General features: G+C 36.2%; 4 protein-coding genes across 4 annotated transcripts in view; 3 read left to right on the forward strand and 1 right to left on the reverse strand.

Annotated features, from left to right (window-relative positions):
- The window catches only part of LOC109093063 (type II inositol 3,4-bisphosphate 4-phosphatase), a 577,378-nt gene that overhangs the window by 221,913 nt on the left and 335,885 nt on the right, over positions 1-19,580 (forward strand). The gene's annotated exons all lie outside the window — the stretch shown is intronic.
- Positions 255-7,003, forward strand: glb1 (galactosidase, beta 1). The gene is made up of 16 exons (XM_042763789.1): positions 255-631; positions 1,635-1,804; positions 2,144-2,294; positions 2,616-2,676; positions 2,777-2,871; positions 3,251-3,431; positions 3,592-3,650; positions 3,828-3,951; positions 4,063-4,101; positions 4,182-4,294; positions 4,420-4,494; positions 4,628-4,717; positions 4,838-4,951; positions 5,412-5,543; positions 6,375-6,617; positions 6,734-7,003. Exons 1-16 carry the CDS (start codon positions 575-577, stop codon positions 7,001-7,003), a joined length of 1,974 nt encoding a protein of 657 aa, XP_042619723.1. The 5' UTR covers positions 255-574.
- cldnd1b (claudin domain containing 1b) lies at positions 8,036-12,694 on the forward strand. Its single transcript, XM_019063180.2, has 5 exons — positions 8,036-8,184; positions 8,883-9,386; positions 9,495-9,602; positions 10,754-10,891; positions 10,979-12,694. Exons 2-5 carry the CDS (start codon positions 9,092-9,094, stop codon positions 11,197-11,199), a joined length of 762 nt encoding a protein of 253 aa, XP_018918725.2. The 5' UTR covers positions 8,036-8,184; positions 8,883-9,091; the 3' UTR covers positions 11,200-12,694.
- LOC109045324 (N-acyl-aromatic-L-amino acid amidohydrolase (carboxylate-forming) B-like) lies at positions 12,450-18,607 on the reverse strand. The gene is made up of 8 exons (XM_042762777.1): positions 18,082-18,607; positions 17,779-17,985; positions 15,549-15,784; positions 14,947-15,142; positions 13,815-13,908; positions 13,625-13,732; positions 13,434-13,546; positions 12,450-13,076 (listed from the first exon to the last, which is right to left on the reverse strand). Exons 2-8 carry the CDS (start codon positions 17,911-17,913, stop codon positions 12,879-12,881), a joined length of 1,080 nt encoding a protein of 359 aa, XP_042618711.1. The 5' UTR covers positions 17,914-17,985; positions 18,082-18,607; the 3' UTR covers positions 12,450-12,878.

Here is a 19,580-nt window from a genome sequence, read left to right on the forward strand (position 1 = left end):
GTTGCTGTCAGTGGCACACAACATGCTTTAATCTGAGTTTAGCTTGTCGCAATACTAAAATTAATTAATGACTAAAAATAATTTTCTCATAAGTTACATTTTTATTTATGTTTTTATGTTTATTATTATTATTATTATTATTATTATTATTATTATTATTATTATTATTATTTCTCGAATCGGATACAAATAAATTTCAAATCAGCAATTTCTTTTGGGTCACGGTGGTCCAGTAAAGTTGTAGGCACATGCACTTTAAATAGTTATTACGGTTTTCTATTAATAAGGGTGTTTAATGTAATATGTGTTCAGTTCATTTTGGATTTAACATTACATTTAATTTGCTTAATGTACTTTTAATTAAATTAAAAAAGTTTTATAAGCTCAAGAGTTGAGTTTTTGACAGACAGGAGGTGTTGACTCGTTCAGAGCGGCTTTATGAACCGGTTCAGCTAGCTCATTAAAAAGATCCGACTCCCAAAAACGATTCATTGGCGAGTATTACATCGCTAGTAGCAACCAAAACAATAGCGTTTTACTTCCGCGCTGCTGTTGGAGTATCCAGACAGACACCATGGCGCTCGGTGTCGGACTGTTGTCGGTTCTCCTCCTGATGCTACCACTGGTCACGGCAAGTATTAACTTTGTCTGTTTGTTTAAATAGTGTCATTTAAAACCAAACGTAAAGCTCCGGTTACTAATTGATGCACTGGCTAGTGTACAGATGGTTTCTCCATTAGGCTACCTGTAATTATGAAATTGTGATTTCACATGTACCGTTTGAGAAAAGTATTATACTTTTCAGTGTTGTAATTCAGAAATTGCTTATAGATGACGATTCGGTAACACATTAGGTGTGATGTTCTGTAAAAAAAACTCTGATCTTTGAAGCTGACAAGCGCGTCTGGACTGTCATGACTTGCGTCTTGTGACAGGTCATGTGAGGAAAGTCAGTCATCAAACATCAACGCTTTACAAGATCATGGCAATTATGTAGAGCTATTATTTACTCAATGCGTTCAATGCATGAAAGATTATTGACATTTTTACCTAAATGTGTCAGGAATCACACTCCACCGATGTTATTTAAAGGGATAGTTCGCTGAAAAAAATACAATTTTTATCATTTGCGTTTTTCTTTCAATATAAACATAAATATTTAGCAGGATGTCTAAATGCTCAGGGGACTGAGACTGTTGTGCTCCAAAAAAAAGGCAAAAAAAAAAATTGTCATTGCAATATTTTGGTCAATTATGATAAGCCACAAGACATATGAGAACCATAGACTTCAAACCTGGCATAACTCAGTGAGATCATGTTTTTGTAATTTAGAGCTCAAATGCCCCTCAAATTCACTTTATTTATATATATATATATATATATATATATATATATATATATATATATATATATATATATATATATATATATATATATATATATAATGCAGAATATCTTTGTTTGTGTTCAATTGAAGAAAGAAAACCAGTTTGGAAAATGAGTAAATGACATAATTACACTCTCTGGAATCCTGTACTTGATATCGATTGGTCATTTTTTAGTTTGGTGATCTGTTCCTTTTGCTCTCGAGTTTTCATGTTTTTATAGCACACTGTATCTTCTTCCTTTTTTAGTATGCCAAAACACCAAGTTTCTCCATCGATTACCATCAAAACTGCTTCCTTAAAGATGGAGAGCCGTTTCGCTACATCTCCGGCAGCATCCACTACAGCAGGATCCCCAGAGTCTACTGGAAGGACAGGCTCCTCAAGATGTACATGGCTGGGTTGAACGCCATCCAGACGTAAGAGGAACTGACTATGATTCAGTGTCAGTCATATGCAATATTTAGGGTTCGCCACAGTCATGGAAAATCTGTGATTTCCAAGCCTGGAAAAGTCATGGATATTAATAAAATCTAATTTTTATAGTAATAAATATTTTTTTCTGAGCTATAAAATGTTAAATTGCATACTGCAGGTGCAATTAATTATGAAATTATTTTGTAATGTGTATTAATCAATGGATATTCTTTGGCCAGAACCCTGAATATTTTTTTTTTTTCTTCTAACTTTTTATCAAATGGATAAACCTGTGATTTCGGTCCAACTTTGATTTTCCAAATGGCCAAATTCACCCTCAGATATGTGCCATGGAACTTCCACGAGCCGGTGCCTGGTCAGTACGACTTCAGCGGAGATCGGGATCTAGAGCACTTCCTACAGCTGTGCCGAGATATCGGCCTGCTGGTCATCATGAGACCAGGCCCCTACATCTGTGCAGAGTGGGATATGGTGAGAAAAGACTATTAAATTGTAGGAAGAGATACATGCATTTTTTTTTTGCATGCATGCATGTCCTATATAAAGTCAATAATGCGGATTTCATTACAGTGATATTTAAAGTATTATTCCATAGAAATGCTTAAAAAACTGAATAGATGCTTTTAGAATCATTAGAAGTCTTGTGTGAAAACTGATGTAATGTTTGAAATGGTATTTTAAACGGTGTACTATATTCCAATATTTCAGCAAATGAGCAGTTGTGCACAGTGAAATGAAAAATGTATTGTTAATCTTTACTAACAACAATTGGCTCAATATTTCTTGTTTTAGGGGGGTTTGCCTTCCTGGCTGTTGAAAAAGAAAGATATTGTGCTGCGATCATCTGATCCAGGTTACACAGATATTGCTTAACCTCAGATTGGAAAATATGCAGTTGAATGAGTGAAATGTATGGCTTATAAACTACAGTAATTAATTTTATATCGTTCTAGATTACCTTGCAGCAGTGGATAAGTGGATGGGGCAATTGTTGCCCATCATAAGCCGTCACCTGTACCAGAACGGAGGACCCATCATTACGGTGCAAGTAAGACACTTATAAAAACATCACACTGATGAAAGTAACATCTATTTATGTGTGTGTGTGTCACATATTTATTTACACATTTGAATATATATCATTTCACACATTGTCTAGTGTTAAACCCATGGTACTGAACAGAGATATTTCCTGTTGAACTAGTATATTCACAACCGTCCATTTCTTTTCCACCTTATTATATAATATTCAATTGTCAGCTTAGGATTTCCATGGGTGTGATACGTGTGTGTGTGTGTGTGTGTATGTAATCCTAAAGAAGAGTAAAAATATATAAAGAAACAATGTGTAAATAAATAACACAAATTTATTTATATATTTTCACCCTTTTTCTGGATAAATACAACATTTTTTTGCCCATACGCAGGTAGAGAATGAATACGGGAGTTACTTTGCCTGTGATTTTAATTACATGCGGCATCTCAGGCAGCTGTTCCGCTCTCATCTGGGAGAAGAGGTGGTCCTGTTCACCACAGATGGAGCAGGTGTGGGTTATCTCAAGTGTGGGTCCCTCCAGGGCATCTATGCCACCGTTGACTTCGGCCCAGGTCTGCATGTCATATTTTTCACCCATATCACTTATATATTAACTTCATGTTCCTTAAAGTGTTTCAAAAAATGCTAATTACCTAACTTCTGATATTATAGCTTTTTAACTCTGAAAAAAAATATAATAATAATAAAAAAGATTGTTGTATTTTTGCGCAGGTTCAAATGTGACTGCTGCTTTTAAAGCACAGAGACATGCAGAGCCACGTGGGCCTTTGGTAAGAACCAAAAACCTTCCTATCAGTGGTCGAATATAAAGACACTGGAGGGCAAGGCTGCTTTGTCCTACATTTAAGCAACTGCTTTTATCCAAAGCGATAAAATGTGAATTCCCTCATGCATAATGGATAGAAATGTGCTCTGGAAAATGTAAATGAAGGCTTTTTTTTTTGCAGGTGAACTCTGAGTTCTACACAGGCTGGTTGGATCACTGGGGCGAGAAACATGCTGTCATTCCTACAGCTGCTGTGGTCAAGAGCCTTAATGAAATTCTGGAAATGGGAGCCAATGTTAACTTGTGAGTTGGTCGCCTATAATAACAACTGAACTAAGATATCTGTTTTACACTGAAAACTGACTTTTGAAAGAAATTGAAATTGATTTTTGTAATTTTTTTTTATGTTTTCAAGTATATGTTCATCGGTGGAACTAACTTTGGCTATTGGAATGGTAGGTTTTGGAGATTTGTACCTCAACAAGCCAAAAATAAGTTACGATGTGTCTCGATTCATGTTTTTATGGCATTATAGGCGCCAACTCTCCTTATGGTCCTCAACCAACCAGCTATGACTATGATGCCCCTCTCACGGAAGCTGGAGACTTCACAGAAAAGTATTTCGCCATAAGAGAAGTCATCAAAATGGTAAAAATAAGTTAATGTAAAAATTAGCTATTTCTCAAAAGAATTGTGATTTTTGATAGAGAAATGCAACGCTGCTAATGATGCAAATTGATCTGATTGGTTTTTTTTTTTTTTTTTAAATACAGTATAAATATGTACCAGAAGGATTGCTGCCTCCATCAACACCTAAATTTGCTTATGGGCAAGTGAAAATGAAGAAGGTAAATGGTTTTTTGCATCTTTGCCTGTCTAATGTTGTAACATGATTTATAATTTATTCCTGTCTATGTTTCCTGTATAACACCTCAGTTTTTCTTACTAACTGAAGTGTGAATGATCTCTTTGTCCTTGTAGCTCAAGACCGTGTCAGAGTCTTTAGATATATTATCTTTCTCTGGCCCCGTAAAAACTCTTTATCCACCAACATTTACTGAAATGAATCAGGTATGCCCGCATCTTGTCAGTAAAAGTGAAGTTATGTTCAGTAATGTTAGTGTTTTACATGGTCCCTCTGTGCTTTATCTTATTTGTGCACTGTATATGGATGTCTCATTATCTCGTCAGGCCTTTGGTTTTATGCTGTATCAGACTGTGTTACCTGTCAACTGTTTGAAGCCCACCCCACTGTCGTCCCCACTAAATGGAGTCCATGATCGGGCATATATATCCATTGATGGTGTAAGCAGCACTGTTTTACTCTGTTGACTGTCATATTGAACTATGAGTTACTCAATCATGATAGCTGCGATGGTGAAACAGCTCTGTGAGATTTTAACATAGGATAAAGTTTGTGCACAAATTTATATCTAATTGGAAGCTTTTGCATAACACAACATTCTTATACACTACCGTTCAGAAGTTTGTGGAAGTAAGATGAAGCAACACAAGTGTGTTCAACACTGATAATAAAAGAAGAACTGTTTCTTGAGCACCAAATCAGCATGTTAGAATGATTTCTGAAAGACTGGAGTAATGATGCTGAAAATTCAGCTTTGCGTTAATAAATTACATTTTAATTTCATTTAAAAAGAAAGAAGTTCTTTCAAAAACATTTCAAAATCTTACTGACCCCAGATTTTGAACAGGAGTGCAATTGTTTAATTTCATCCTGTGCTTAATAAATCTTTTTACTGTTCAGATTGCTGCTGGTATTTTGGAGAGGAACAAGGCACTCACCATCAATATAACGGGGAAAGCTGGCAGCCGTGTGGACGTCCTAGTGGAGAACATGGGCAGAATCAACTACGGCAGAGAAATTAATGATTTCAAGGCAACCAAAACGTTCCTATTCACTTCCTGTTTTTCTAATTCTCAGTCTCCCAGTCCGTTTTAACAACATTCTACAATGTCATAAATTCCCCTGAAATAATTAGACTATAATTCCTTTTACAGCTTTCAAGCTATGTCCACAGGGTTATTATCGTTAACTAAAACAAACTACTTTCTACAAACTTCTAAAACACTTTTGCTAATTGAAATTAAGCTAAAATAAAAGAAAATAGAAAAAGAAAATAGAAAAACTTGGAATAAATAAAAATGAGAAACTGAAATAAGTTCAAATTGAAAACTGAAGCACTAAAAATTAATAATGAAATAAATAAAATAAAACTAACACTTAACCTGAAATAAAAATAATTTAAAAATATGTAGTAATATGTAAATATTAGATAAATTAGAAATGCGTTGGAAACTAAAATGAGTTATATATATATATATATTTATATATATATATATATATATAATATAGTAACACTTTACAATAAGGTTCCATTAGTTAATGTTGGTTAATGTATTCATTAGCATGAACAAACAAAGAACAATACATTTATTACTGTATTTATTAATCTTTGTTAATGAAAATACAGTTATTCATTGTTAGTTCATGCCTATTCACAGTGTTAACAAGCACAACTTTTTTTTAATAATGCATTAGTAAATGTTGAAATTAGCATTAACTAAGATTAATAAATGCTGTAGAAGGATTGTTCTTGCTTAGTTCATGTTAACTAAACTAATGAACCTTATTGTAAAGTGTTACCCTTTGCCTCCCTTTTCCATCTCTCCCTCTTTATTTTTTTCATTTCCTCTCTCTGTTCCTCAGGGGCTGGTGTTTAATCTGACTCTGGGTGCTGATGTTCTGGGTAACTGGACGGTGTACTCTCTAAATATAGATGAAGCAGTGCACAAGGGGCTGTTGTCGGCATCGAGCGGATTCATCTCCACCTCCACCTCATCTCCTCCTGCTCTTTCACCTCCAGCCTTCTACGCTGGCAGCTTCATCATCCCCAACGGCATTCCTGACCTCCCTCAGGACACATACATCCAGTTTCCCAACTGGAGGAAGGTATGAGTCTTATCTGCTGCTGTTGGTTTCATAGAAATCCATGAAGAAGATCAGAATCCCCAATAGATTAGCACTGGAGCAGTTATAAAGGGATCATAACATACTTTTTATTTCAGGGTCAAGTGTGGATTAATGGCTTTAACGTGGGCCGCTACTGGCCGTCCCGTGGGCCACAGGTGACCCTCTTTGTCCCAGCCCACCTGCTCAGCACCTCCGTCCAAAACAACATAACTGTTCTGGAGTTAGAGGCGTCACCTTGCTCCTCAGGTTCCTGCACGGTGGAGTTCAGTGGGAGTCAGGTTGTTAATGGGGTTGTTGAGTGGTGGAGCCACTACAAGAGCAGTTCAGCAGACAAGACCTTCTGGAGCAGAACGATCTTAGACTAAAACATTCGCATCACACATGACACTGATTTGAAGGAATCTAAAGGATGAAATAGGAAGTTGTAAAGGATATGACAGGCATGAGTACTGTATGGAATAAGTGATCACTGTGAATGTACAGTAATATCTCGCACATGTACAGTAACGTACAGTAATTCTCAGGTACCCATGCTGCTCAGAAAATGAGCTGTGAACGTAATTTTAATGCATTAGATGCCTTTAAGATGATGTCACTATAGATTTTCTACTGCCGATTTTAAGTCCTTCTATTATGTGCACTTTTAATTCTTTTGAATAATACTAGAAATCTTTATTTTGACAAACATGCTATGGTGTTTAGTCAAGTGCCTTCTTTTTTTTTTTTTTTTTTTTTTTGCAAATTAGTGACTTTTTTGTACCACATGCTTTATCACTATGAAATAATGTTGGATGTTTTTCTATCTGTATACTGTTAATTGTACTGTTAAAGCTGTTAAAAAAAATCCATGGTTGTGTGTAAAATAAACTGCATTATTTTATACAAACAGCCTTTATCCGAGATATATGGTGATTTGTTTTCACATTTGTTTTATTTCAGAGGTCTAAAGCAGGGTGGTTTACAAGAATTTCTTCACTTCTTCACTTCACTTATGGTGTGAAATGCCAAAAGCATGTTCACCTTTTCTAATGCATATAATAAATAAAAAAATGCATGCAAAGCTAATGGTGGCAGGCAAAAAACAGCAGGATTTGAGCTGCTTATGGCAGAAAGACAGTGATTATCAAATACACACTGATTCTTTCAAACATTATGCTGCTCTTTGTTTCTAGTATTTTATAATAATAATAATAATGTTGATGTGAAAATATGAAATAATAATACGAATCTAATTGTCTGGATTCCCAAAAAATGTTGAATGAAAGGGGACTGAGACCCAACTAATATGGAGTATACGATATATATAAGACACTTTTAAAAGGCAAGGACAGCGTGAAGAAGAAAACGTTTTAGTTCCTTATCTTTTTGTGTCCTTCCGTTTTGGTCAGGACGTGTAAAAACCTAAAACCAATAACACTTAAAACATGCATCTCGTCGAGCGCACTGCTCGTGCCCGTGTCCGTGTGGATTAAGGTTGTGGTGTGCACGAGCATTCGTAATCGTAACCGGAAATGGATGGAATCGTCGTCAGGATATGAGCAATATGGTAAGTGGCAATCACAAACAGCTTTTATTGCTTTAAACAAAAACCTAAACTAGGTGTTTCATTGCTATATAAAGTACAGAACACTCCAAGTTTAAATACTTAGTTTTTAATTCGCGAAAATCTCGAGTATGTCGCTTAAAAAACGCCTGTTAGCTCTCATGCTAACCAGCGTCAAATAGCTTTAATGTACCAAATATTGAACATTAGTCTATTGTGTCAGTTAAATATATCTAAATTATACATGGAAATATATGTTACGTTGTGCATTTTAACGCTGCGAACATGATTGTATTATATAGTTAACTGAATAATAATAATAATAACGTACTCATCGACCTGGTAAAGAGCACTTACATGAAGAGTCTGACTTGTTTTCTTTTGTTTATTGGTTTAGATTTATTTTTGGATTATATAATTTTTTTGTTATGCCATTTGTTTTGTTATGTGCGGTTTATTGGCTTTTATCTAAAATAATAATGATGTAGTAAGTACAGATCATTTTACTTTCATGCAATAGTCAGACTCATGGATGTCTAGCTGCGTTACCTGGCTAAATGCCTCGAAACTGGGAGTGTCTTTGGCAAACCTTGGTAAATCCTGGCACTTATTCCTCCTTAAAAGTGTATTAACTTGTTACTTATGCAAACATGACTTTGTCTGAGTACTTTAAGAATTAATCACACTCTTCTGTGTTTCAGATGACTCACTTCATTTGATCTCAAGAAGGATCACGTCCATGAGGATGAGATTTGACGTTCTGCACTGGATATTATAGGAGGAGGAAAAGCAACCAAAAACCATACAAATGATATGACCGTTCTCCTCACATCGGTCACCACACTCATCTACTAAAGAGTTAACTGTGCGGCATCTACATAAAGTCTATTTGTATTACATCATTAAAACAATGGTGGACAACCGTTACGCCACTGCGCTGGTTATCGGCTCCGTGCTGAGCCTGCTTTCCACCGTCTATCTCTCTGTTGCTATGGGAACGCAGCACTGGTACCAGTACCACAGCCAGCCGGCCAGCAATGACGCCAACAATGGCTCGGACCTGCAGATCCTGCGTCAGGACTTTGAGGCTGAGGACGTGGATGAGAGGATCTACAGCATAGCTCTGTTCCGGCTCAATGGCACGCTGGGTCTCTGGTGGCGTTGCATCCTGGTGCCCCAAGACTCGCACTGGTTTAAAGAGCCTGGTGAGGAGAGAATGTTCCACTTTGTAATTTTTATTAGTTGTGCATCAAGTTAAAAATAGATGCTAACTACATGTTGCTTTGTCTGCTCTCTGCGTCCTTCTTTTCCAGATCCAATAATGGTGACTAAATGTCAGGCCTTTACTTTGCCACAGCAGTGGGAATCCAAGTACAGATCTCCTGGAAATATTAACAGCGGAGAAGATCTGCTGCGTACCTGTACGTCATGACTAAATCAATCATGTACACACACCTGTACTTTTTACAGCTTTCATTAGATGATATTCAATTTTATTTGCACACTAGTATTTAAATGCCGAGGTGTTTCTAGATATATATGAAGGAATTAATATTTTTATTCAGCAAGGTTGCATTAAATTGATCAAAAGTAACAGTAAAGGCATTTATAGTGTAACAGAAGATTTTTGTTTCAAATTAATGTTGTTCTTTTGAACTTTCTATGTATTAAAGAATCCTAGGGAAAATGTATCATGGTGTACACAAAAACATGAAGCAGCACAACTGTTTTCAACATTGATAATAATAATAAATGTTTCTTGAGCAGCAAATCGGTATATTACAATGATTTCTGAAGGATCATGTGACACTGAAGACTGGAGGAATGATGCTGAAAAATTAACCTTAACATCACAGGAATAAATTACAGTTTAAAAAAAGATGTGATATAGTGTTTTTATATATATATATATATATATATATATATATATATATATATATATATATATATATATATATATATATATATATATATTTCATATATATATATTTCACAATATTACTGCTTTTACTGTATTTTTGATCAAATAAATGCAATCTTGGTGTGAAGACGACGACTTTCAAAAACATAAAAAAAAAAAAAAAGTACAGTCCGCAAACTTTTGAATAGTAGTGTATATATTTAGAAGATTTGTATTTCTTTTCATTTATATTACATATTTTATTGAAAACCTAATGACCAAATAAAAACATGTTAAAATTATGCTGCATAATTTTATATTGCTATTAAAATCCTCTTGAAGACATTGAAAATATTAAATAGATATTGCCCAGCTCTTTGATTAGCACACATAATAAAAACATGCTGTGACACCAAATGATTTTCCATTTAATAGCTACAATCAAAACAGTTCTCAATATTGTTTTTAATGCTCATTCCATTCACTTATAGTTGTTTATTGTTTAGACACAGACCTATCGAGATGTTTCCTTTTTTAAGTAAGGATCATTCATATATTATATATGAATGATTGTTGCTCACTGAGGCTGATAATATAATATAGGATTTGTCTTAACCAGCCGCAGTTTTGTCATTTGCTTTTTCATTATGTTTTGAATGTTTGTGTCCACAGACCTGTGGAAGTGTCAGTTCCTGTTGCCTCTGGTCTCTGTGGGGCTGGTGTTTCTCTCTGCGTTGATCGGAGTGTGCGCCTGCCTTTGCCGCAGTATCACTCCCACACTATTTGTAGGGCTGTTGCATCTGCTGGCCGGTAAGACAGTACTCACAGCTAATGCCTGTATTTCCACAGCACCCAGAAAAAAAGATCATTATAATTTGACGTAATTTGTTTTCTCAGGCCTGTGTTCCTTGGCCACTGTTTGCTGTTTCCTTGCGGGGATGCATTTGATACATGAAATATCCGAGCTGCCAGAGGGTATGGACTATTCTCCGGGCTGGTCCTTGTTTTTGGCCCTGGTCTCATCTCCGCTGCAGATCATGGCTGCTGCGCTCTTCATATGGGCCGCGAGGAGCCACCGCCAACACTACACTCGAATGACAGCCTACAGGGTTGCCTAGGCAATAGAGGACTGACTATAGAGTCACTGAAGCGATGGTCCGCTCTCATAGAAAGCACATGGCAACGTTTGCTTCAGCAACTGCTTTTACCACTAACCAAGCTAAAATAATGAAGGAAACAGCCAGAACACACCACCCAAAGTTAGTAGGTTAACTAATGCCCCCACCTATAGCACTCTCCTGTGAATATATATTTATTTCTTGAAGGATCTTACTACTGTATAACTGCCTTTTTAACCACTCATCTGTGCTGTTGTAGATGAGAAACACTACTTTTCACCCGCAGCCAATCAGACTTTTGCTCAACAGAAAAACATCTATAAACATTAAACTCTAGTTATTCAGGGCTTCACCTTTTGTTTAGTCACACTTAACCTGTTGACCTAAACTAATTACAACGAGTTAGGTTTAGTTTCTTCTTCTCTTTTGTTTTAAATAACATCTCTGTTTTTTATTCAGCCTGTGTTGTAGCTACTCGGTTACATCTTGAAGTGATTGCATTTTAGTGCTTCGCAATCCCAAGATGCAATAGGGTTTTGCCTCGGCCTGAAAGACTGAATATTTGTATGCGTCATAATCATTAACCACTTGAGCCTTTATTGTTTTCCTGATCGTTTGGTTTTCTTATTTATAATTTTTTTCTTGTGCTTTGCATTGGTTTTACTCTGTTGTTTACCATTTAGTTTCTCTTTGAGAATGGAATCTTTATGTAGTTTACACTTGTTTAGTATCTTTGTTTAGAATCGAATATTTTGTGATGGTTCAGGTTGCCATTTAAAACCATCTCAGCTGTGGTTTATATACTTATTTATATTTTATATAAAACATTTAGCTGGTGCACGTTATGTGATTTTTTTCACCATGAACTTTTTGTTATACTTTGCAGATTTTCTCAGCAGTTTAGGATTGCACAGTGTGTTATTATGACAAGAAAATTAGTGCATATAAAGCCAAAACTGACACTCAAAATATTGGTGAAATTAATGCAAAGGCTCAATGTCAAAAGATGTGGACGAGTGACTTAAAACATCCAGTTACTGCTATCATACATCACGTATGTCATGCACACTCTGATGTAAAAATCTGATGACTTGCAGATTTGACTCAAGTTTTTACTGGGATCATATTGTGCAAAAATTGTACAAGTGGTAAAAATCACACCGTGCACATCCAGCTTCACTAAATTTCATTGTGTCGTGGTTTATTCTGTGTGTTGTAGTATTTGAGATCATATTTTTTTTTCAAGTGAGTGTTTTTATTTTGTCTTTTTATTCTGAGCACTTGAGAGGCTCAGTTTTCTCAAAGCAGTCAGGTGAGAGCAACAGCGTATGAGCAATACAGTCAAGAGGATACCTCACACTCCACAGCCCACTGTGACATCATCACGATGGTATCTGAAATACTTCAGATGGCTTTGCCTTTTTTATACAGTTTTGTACACGTTCCTGTCAAGTGAACATTTTGCTGGTCACAATAAATATCTTTTCATCCATAACACCGTTGCTTGTGTTTTAGCAGCAGATCAAAATGAGTCTTTCATTGTCATATAGCTACAAACAAGTATGTAATGTACCTGAGTTATAAGTCATTGTTAAAATAATTTGAGTGACATTCTTTTAAAATCATCTGAGTGGTGTTGGTAATCATGCTGAGTTTAATATCTTCTCCTCTCTCATCCTTCAGTCTTTCTGCACCTGCACCGATGGAATTGTCAGCATCATCTTTTTTCCCAAGTGAAAAGCGATTTCCTTTTCATAGTAGGCAGCTTCATTGATAAAGAAAGGATGAAGTGGCTCTTCTTCCTCATACTTAACAGTTTCTCCAGAAAATGACAAAAACAAAGGGTCTCCCCGCTTGAGAAGACAGAAGTCTCTGTCCTAGAAAAAAACAAGAACAACAATGAAAAACAGTTCAGATTTTGGTTGTATTTCACATAAACATATCTAGGTCACATTTTACCCAAAATCAAGAAAATTAATTATATTTAGCATATTTTCAAGCCTGTTAAATTTATTGCATTCTGACATTCTGTAATTTGCATATAGACATTATGTTTTCCCATTTTGTATAATTCCCATAAAAAAAGCAAAACTACAAATACTAACATGATAAATTAATACTTTACTGTTATAAAAAGAAAATAACTGATTCTAAAATAAACTTCATCTTCTTATCATCTGGACATGTTCATGCTGATTCTGTGTAAATATAATAAATAGCAGCATGACTGGCACCTGCAGCTGAGGATGAATGGCAGCGGTGAGAGTCCGAGTCTCTGGATCTCTGGGATAATCAACACTTTTGATAAACCTAAAGGCTTCCACATCCCCACCTTCAAACACCATTCCTGAAAACAACATAGTTTGATATAAAACACACTTACGACACACAATTATAAACCAAATCTGATTCGGTCTAACAGTACCTGAGCTGAATTTATGGATCCAGTCTATTGTCAAGTCGACAGCCTCTTTCATAATGGTATAGATGTCAGCCCTGACGACACCATGCGGCTGCGGCCCGACCTCTATTGCTACAGAAACACAGGTCATCTGAATGTGCATTTGTGGTTGAGTACACAAAACAAATGCAATGAGATGATCACCATCACTTACAAAAGCCATGCTTGGATACAGACTCCAAGGAATAAGCATCACTAATCGGGACATCCAGAACCAGCACTCTCACAGGCACTTTGGTTAGCTTAGTCAAATGTGTACATGACAACACACAACATCAAAACACGCGTGCACAGGCACATAAATGGCACATAAATGGCACATAAACAAAAACCTAGGTCTGTGGCTCTTAACTGGTTTTCTTCAGGACCCATAATTTACAGTACACTGAATATTGGGTATTTTCAGTGCTGGGTAACTGATTACATGCAATCTGGATTATGTAATCAGATTCCAAAAATTAAGTACTTGTGATTAGATTATATAATGTTTTAAATGCTCATGATCAGATTACAGTTACTTTTTTATGGATTATATGATTACAAATTTGTCAAACAATGGCATTAAATTATCCATAATTAATTCTTCCTTATTCTTCTTTTTTTCCCCTCTCTCTTAAATTTTACTTCCTAAAAATATTATACTGTGTAATATAAAATGGCCATGTAAATGTCACGTAAATTAATTTGATCTGAATTTGGGGATAAAAGCACCTCTCAGTCAGTTATACCATTTATGAGATGAATTACGCGAGTTACTAAAAACACTTTTGATGTATAACTCACACAATTATTTAAAACCTGGAAGACTTTGTCTATGTCAGTGCTTTTTTCATGTTTTTATGTTTGTTCTTGTGATGCAGGGATTCCCTAACTTTTTTGTCAGTCAAACCCCTCTGACCTAAAATATTTACTTGAAGCCCCCTAAGATTTAAAGGTAATATTTCCAATAATTTAACAACACATTTGCATGTTCTCTGATGCCAGGTAATGGTCTTATATATATTTTTTTCCTTAACAATAATCCCATTAAAATCTATAAACTAAAGTAATCCAAAAGTAGACAAAATACATTACAACACCAGGTGTTTTCATGTATTTATTTATTTTGCTCTCCTAACAATTACTTTTTTATTTTTGCTTTCTAAGTTGCAGTTTCTTTTTTGCATTTACCATTGTTTTTCCCTTTGTTGGCTGTTCAAATTTGGGTCAAACCTCTCACCAGTTGAGAACGACTGACCTTGGTTTCCAGTATGGTGTTTACTGAAGCACACTTGTGATGTTCTTGCCTGTAAGTATTTGCAGATGTGCAGAGTCACCCAGTCACTGGTCGTGTAATGGATCAGTGTGAGGCCCATGTTAGCCGTGGTGTTATGAAGGTCACAGATCAAGTCGATTGCATCTGTGGATCCTTTCGGCCCCAGAAGATTGTTCAGTTCATGAGCGCGCAGGACTTCATACGGGCTGCTGTCTGTAATTGGAGAACTGCAAAAAAAAAAAAAAAAATAAAAAGGATTTTAGAGCTATGCAATACATATTCTGCATGTAGAAATATACTTAGTTGCTTTGCCATTTTTGTGGTGTTGCACAACATGTTAACATCTACTTAACTCAGGGCCATAACCACCACAGACACTGAGAGGGACAAGACCCCTAAATAACTTTAAAAGTTATATTTTTAGGCTGGTCTGCATCAGTGGTCGTCAAATGTCAAAATGGGTTTGGTGCATTGCTCAAGGGCACCTCAGTCATGGTATTGCCAGCCCGAGACTCAAACCCACAACCTTAGGGTTAGGAGACAAGCTCTCTAACCACTAGGCCACGACTTCCCCCATATATAATACAGAAGGCTATACAGTCCAACATTCCATACTGCAGTTCCACATCTCACCTCAGCGTGGCTCTGTTGAAGCAGCGGTTCATATCCTTCTCAATGTATCTTCTGCACTCTTTCACAGCCCGTGGGTTTGACAACACGGTTGTAACGGGGATCGGCCACGCGCACTCTCCCTTCTCTTTCCACTGTCGCTCCATCTCCTGCACCACATACACACCGGACAGCTCGTTTCCATGAGTACCGCCGCATACGGCCATACGAGCCAGTGCTGGCAGGAACACTAATGCCATCTACAACAGAAAATTAATAACACTCTTTAAGTTTTCAAATGCCACGGCAGTATATTGTCTGTCTACAATAATTATTATATCATGAGCCCGTTCAGTGATTCGGACACTGATTCATAGCCTGTTGCATGTTGTTATTGGTAGACACACTGTATTAAAGGGATAGTTCACCCAAAAATGAAAATTACCCGACGATTCGCTCATCCTCAAGCCATCCTAGGTGTATATGACATTCTGCTTTCAGGCTAATACAATTGGAGTTATATTTAAAAAATTCCAGGGTAATCCATGTCTTATAATGGGAGTGGATGGTAGCCGAAAATTTGAAGTCCAAAAAATCGCACCCATCCATTATAAAAGAAGTCCACACTGCTCTGGGGGGTTAATAAAGGCTTTCTGAAGCGAAGTGATGCGTTTGTGTAAGAAAAATATCCATATTTACAACTTTATAAACCTTACTCTCTAGCTTCCGCTAACTGTCATAAGCACGTTCTCGAGAGATCGCTGCACTTCAGAAGTCCTTTATTAACCCCCCAGAGCCATGTGGACTTATTTTCTAATGAATAGTGTGATATTTTGGGAATTCAAATTTTGGGCTACCATCCACTCCCATTATAAAGCATGGATTAGCCTGACCATTATTTAATATAACTTCGATTGTATTCATCTGAAAGAGGAATGTCATATACACCTAGGATGGCTTGAGGGTGAGTAAATCATGAAGTACTTTTCATTTTTGGGTGAACTATCCCTTTAAACAGAGGTGTGGCCAGTACAAATCGAGCGCAATTGCAGGTGACAGTTACCAATTACATTTGACTTTTATTAAGTGCATTAATGTAAACATGTTCTCCTTTGTTTTTAATGAATTCAAATGAACCTGCACTGAATCCGATATTATTTTAAACTGACGGTATCACATTATTGTGTAGTTGACTGATGATTTGTAGAACTATTGAGAGAGTTAATAAACAACAAAACCATCATTAATAATCCCATAGCGGAGGTCAACAAGGGTCACATACTGACATTTTGCATGGTTGGCACAACAGATTGAAAACTGGACTGTTAATGAGAACAAAAGACACTTGTTGGGGTTGAGAAGAACAATTATTTACTGAACATTAACGGGTAAATGAAAATAAAGCAATGGAGGCAGGGTTATTATTGTTAACAACAACTAACTAAACCTATTAAAACGTGTTACTTGAATTAAAATAAATATTTTAATAAAATATATACTTTAAAAAAACTTTTTATTTGATTGTGTTTTAAAGGCAACATTTCTCATTTTGGTAGCCTCAAGTAGCCTACTAAAACAACTAAAACTGAAATACAAAGTAATAAAAACTAGATTTAGTTATTAAAAAGCTAGCAAAAATGACACACATCAAAATGACTAAAACATGAACTAAAATGAAAACAAAAGCTAAGTAGTATATCATTTATATTAAAATAACACTGATGTGTACATGTTTAAGAAAAATGTTCTTTATATTTAATGAATCTGAAGAATATTCCATATGTGTGTCACCACATGGAGTTCTTGAAAAATATTTTTTTTTATCATAGATCATCATGGATTGACTTATCTTATCACAACATAAAAGACAGAAGTCATGCAAGTCACAAACACTTTTCTTTAGTAGACGGTTTGTATGTCTGTGGCTTTCATAGATCACATTTCTAGAAGTCCATGCAAGCTGTAATACTGCAGTTTCCGATAAAGTTTTGGCCGATTACTTTGGCCAACTTTATTATGTCTATATTTATTATGTCTCATTTGGCGAGTGTTTATCCATGTGTGTATCCCTTTAAGAACACCATGGTATTCGTTTATTTAGGCTCCATTGCTAGAGGGAGTTTTGCTGTTTTCCTTCAAAATGAAGTGTTCTGTGTCTCTGTCAAACTATGTGAATTCAATGAAGCTGTCTCACATTTTACAACAACATGCAACATATAAGAGCAAAAGCTGTAAAAATGAAAGGTGAACCTACCTTAATTTTTTCAATACAGAAGTAATGTTGCTTCACTCCTTCTTCCAGCTGCTTTCCCCCTAATAGTCTTACTGAGTGAAATTGCACAAGGCATAACAGACCTTTGGACACATACGGTGAGGTGTGACAGGACATGCGTGCTGATACACATTCAGTCGGTACAGGCCTAATCTAGCCTCAGGGGCCACAACACTGCAGGAGCTGCATCTGCACACACACACCCACCCACACACATTAACAGTTTAAGACATTCTTCCACTATTGCTCAAACACAGTCAAGTAAACTACAAAACAATTATTTACCTCATTCTTCTCTTCCTGCTTCAGTCATCAGCCCTGGATCATCTTTCACACATGATGCTGATGTAACAGCAGCTATCACTTCCACCGGCCATGAAGCTCCAGCATGAAGCGAGCGTTTTGCTGACTCACACATGCGCTAAAGAGAGAGTGTGTGTGGAAGGAAAAAGAGGGGGAGGAGAAACACGACAACTGAGAGGACTTCAGAACCTACAATTATACCTAACCATTACAACTGAGCCCTGCTAGCATTTTATAACAAACCAGTGTTTCCTGTCACAATTTCCTCCTACTTCCTCAGGGCATGAACACCTGCTGTTGCAAAATAGCCAATTTTGAAAACAGTTCTTTGGTTGGAGTTGCACTGTTAGGATTGTGCTGACTTATAGTGCCTTCTAGCAATGACAATTCAGGAAAATTTGCAGGTTTCCTTATAATGTCCTGTTGTCCATTTCTATGCAGTTCAGATGTTGAAATGACAAGATATAGGTAATTTAGTTATTGTTGGCCACACATTGCATTTGCTACATGATTAAAAGGAGTACCTCAGGAATAAGTGTTAAATCCTTTTATTCTCAAAAAAACAGACAGGTAAAAAAAAAAAAAAAAAAAAAAAAGCTACACAAGATGTTAGAAAAACTTTTATCGAGATTTTAATAATATTTTTCTTATACATTTTTTTTTCTGTGACAGAATCTACATCTGTCCACTCCAGTGGACATTATTTGGCAAAGGGTATATTGTGCCTGTTGGCCATATATATAGATTCTGCCTTATTTTGTATGTTTTTATCAAAATTATGATATAATTTACACTTGAATAGTTTTATTAAACAGCAATATTAAATAGTCTTCAAAATGTATTAATTATTTCAATGCCTAGAGTCTATATTTATTTATTAGCTCATATAAAAGTGTAGGCATGTATTGTATGAGTGCAAGGATATCTGTGCATGATTGCATTCAAGTGTGTGGTGGAAGGGTGTGTGTGTGCGTGTGTTTGTATTTGTGCTCAACTGTGTATGAATAGCCCAACACCCCCACACAGCCCCGCCCCACACACACACACTCTTACCTTTTGTTTAGAAGAACAAGAAGCAATTATATTTACTATTACCATAAACTGCAAAGGCCCAACAATATGAAGAATTAATTACGATTCTACTTAATGATTAACATTTAAAATGGAACACAACAACGTAGGTATGTGGTTCTTCACTGGTTTTGCTTCAGGACCCAGATTATACACTGAATGTTTAGTATATTTATTTTTCTGTAATTGTTTTTCTCTTGATGTCTGTCCAGTTTTGGATCACAACCTCCCACCAGTTGAGAACGACTTACCTTGGTTTCCAGTATGGTGTTTATTGAAGCACACTTGTGATGTTCTTGCCTGTAAGTATTTGCAGATGTGCAGAGTCACCCAGTCACTGGTCGTGTAATGGATCAGTGTGAGGCCCATGTTAGCCGTGGTGACAGATCAAGTCGATTGCATCTGTGGAT

The sequence above is a fragment of the Cyprinus carpio genome, chromosome A1 (assembly GCF_018340385.1).
Source record: "Cyprinus carpio isolate SPL01 chromosome A1, ASM1834038v1, whole genome shotgun sequence".
In the NCBI taxonomy this organism is placed as follows: domain Eukaryota; kingdom Metazoa; phylum Chordata; class Actinopteri; order Cypriniformes; family Cyprinidae; genus Cyprinus; species Cyprinus carpio.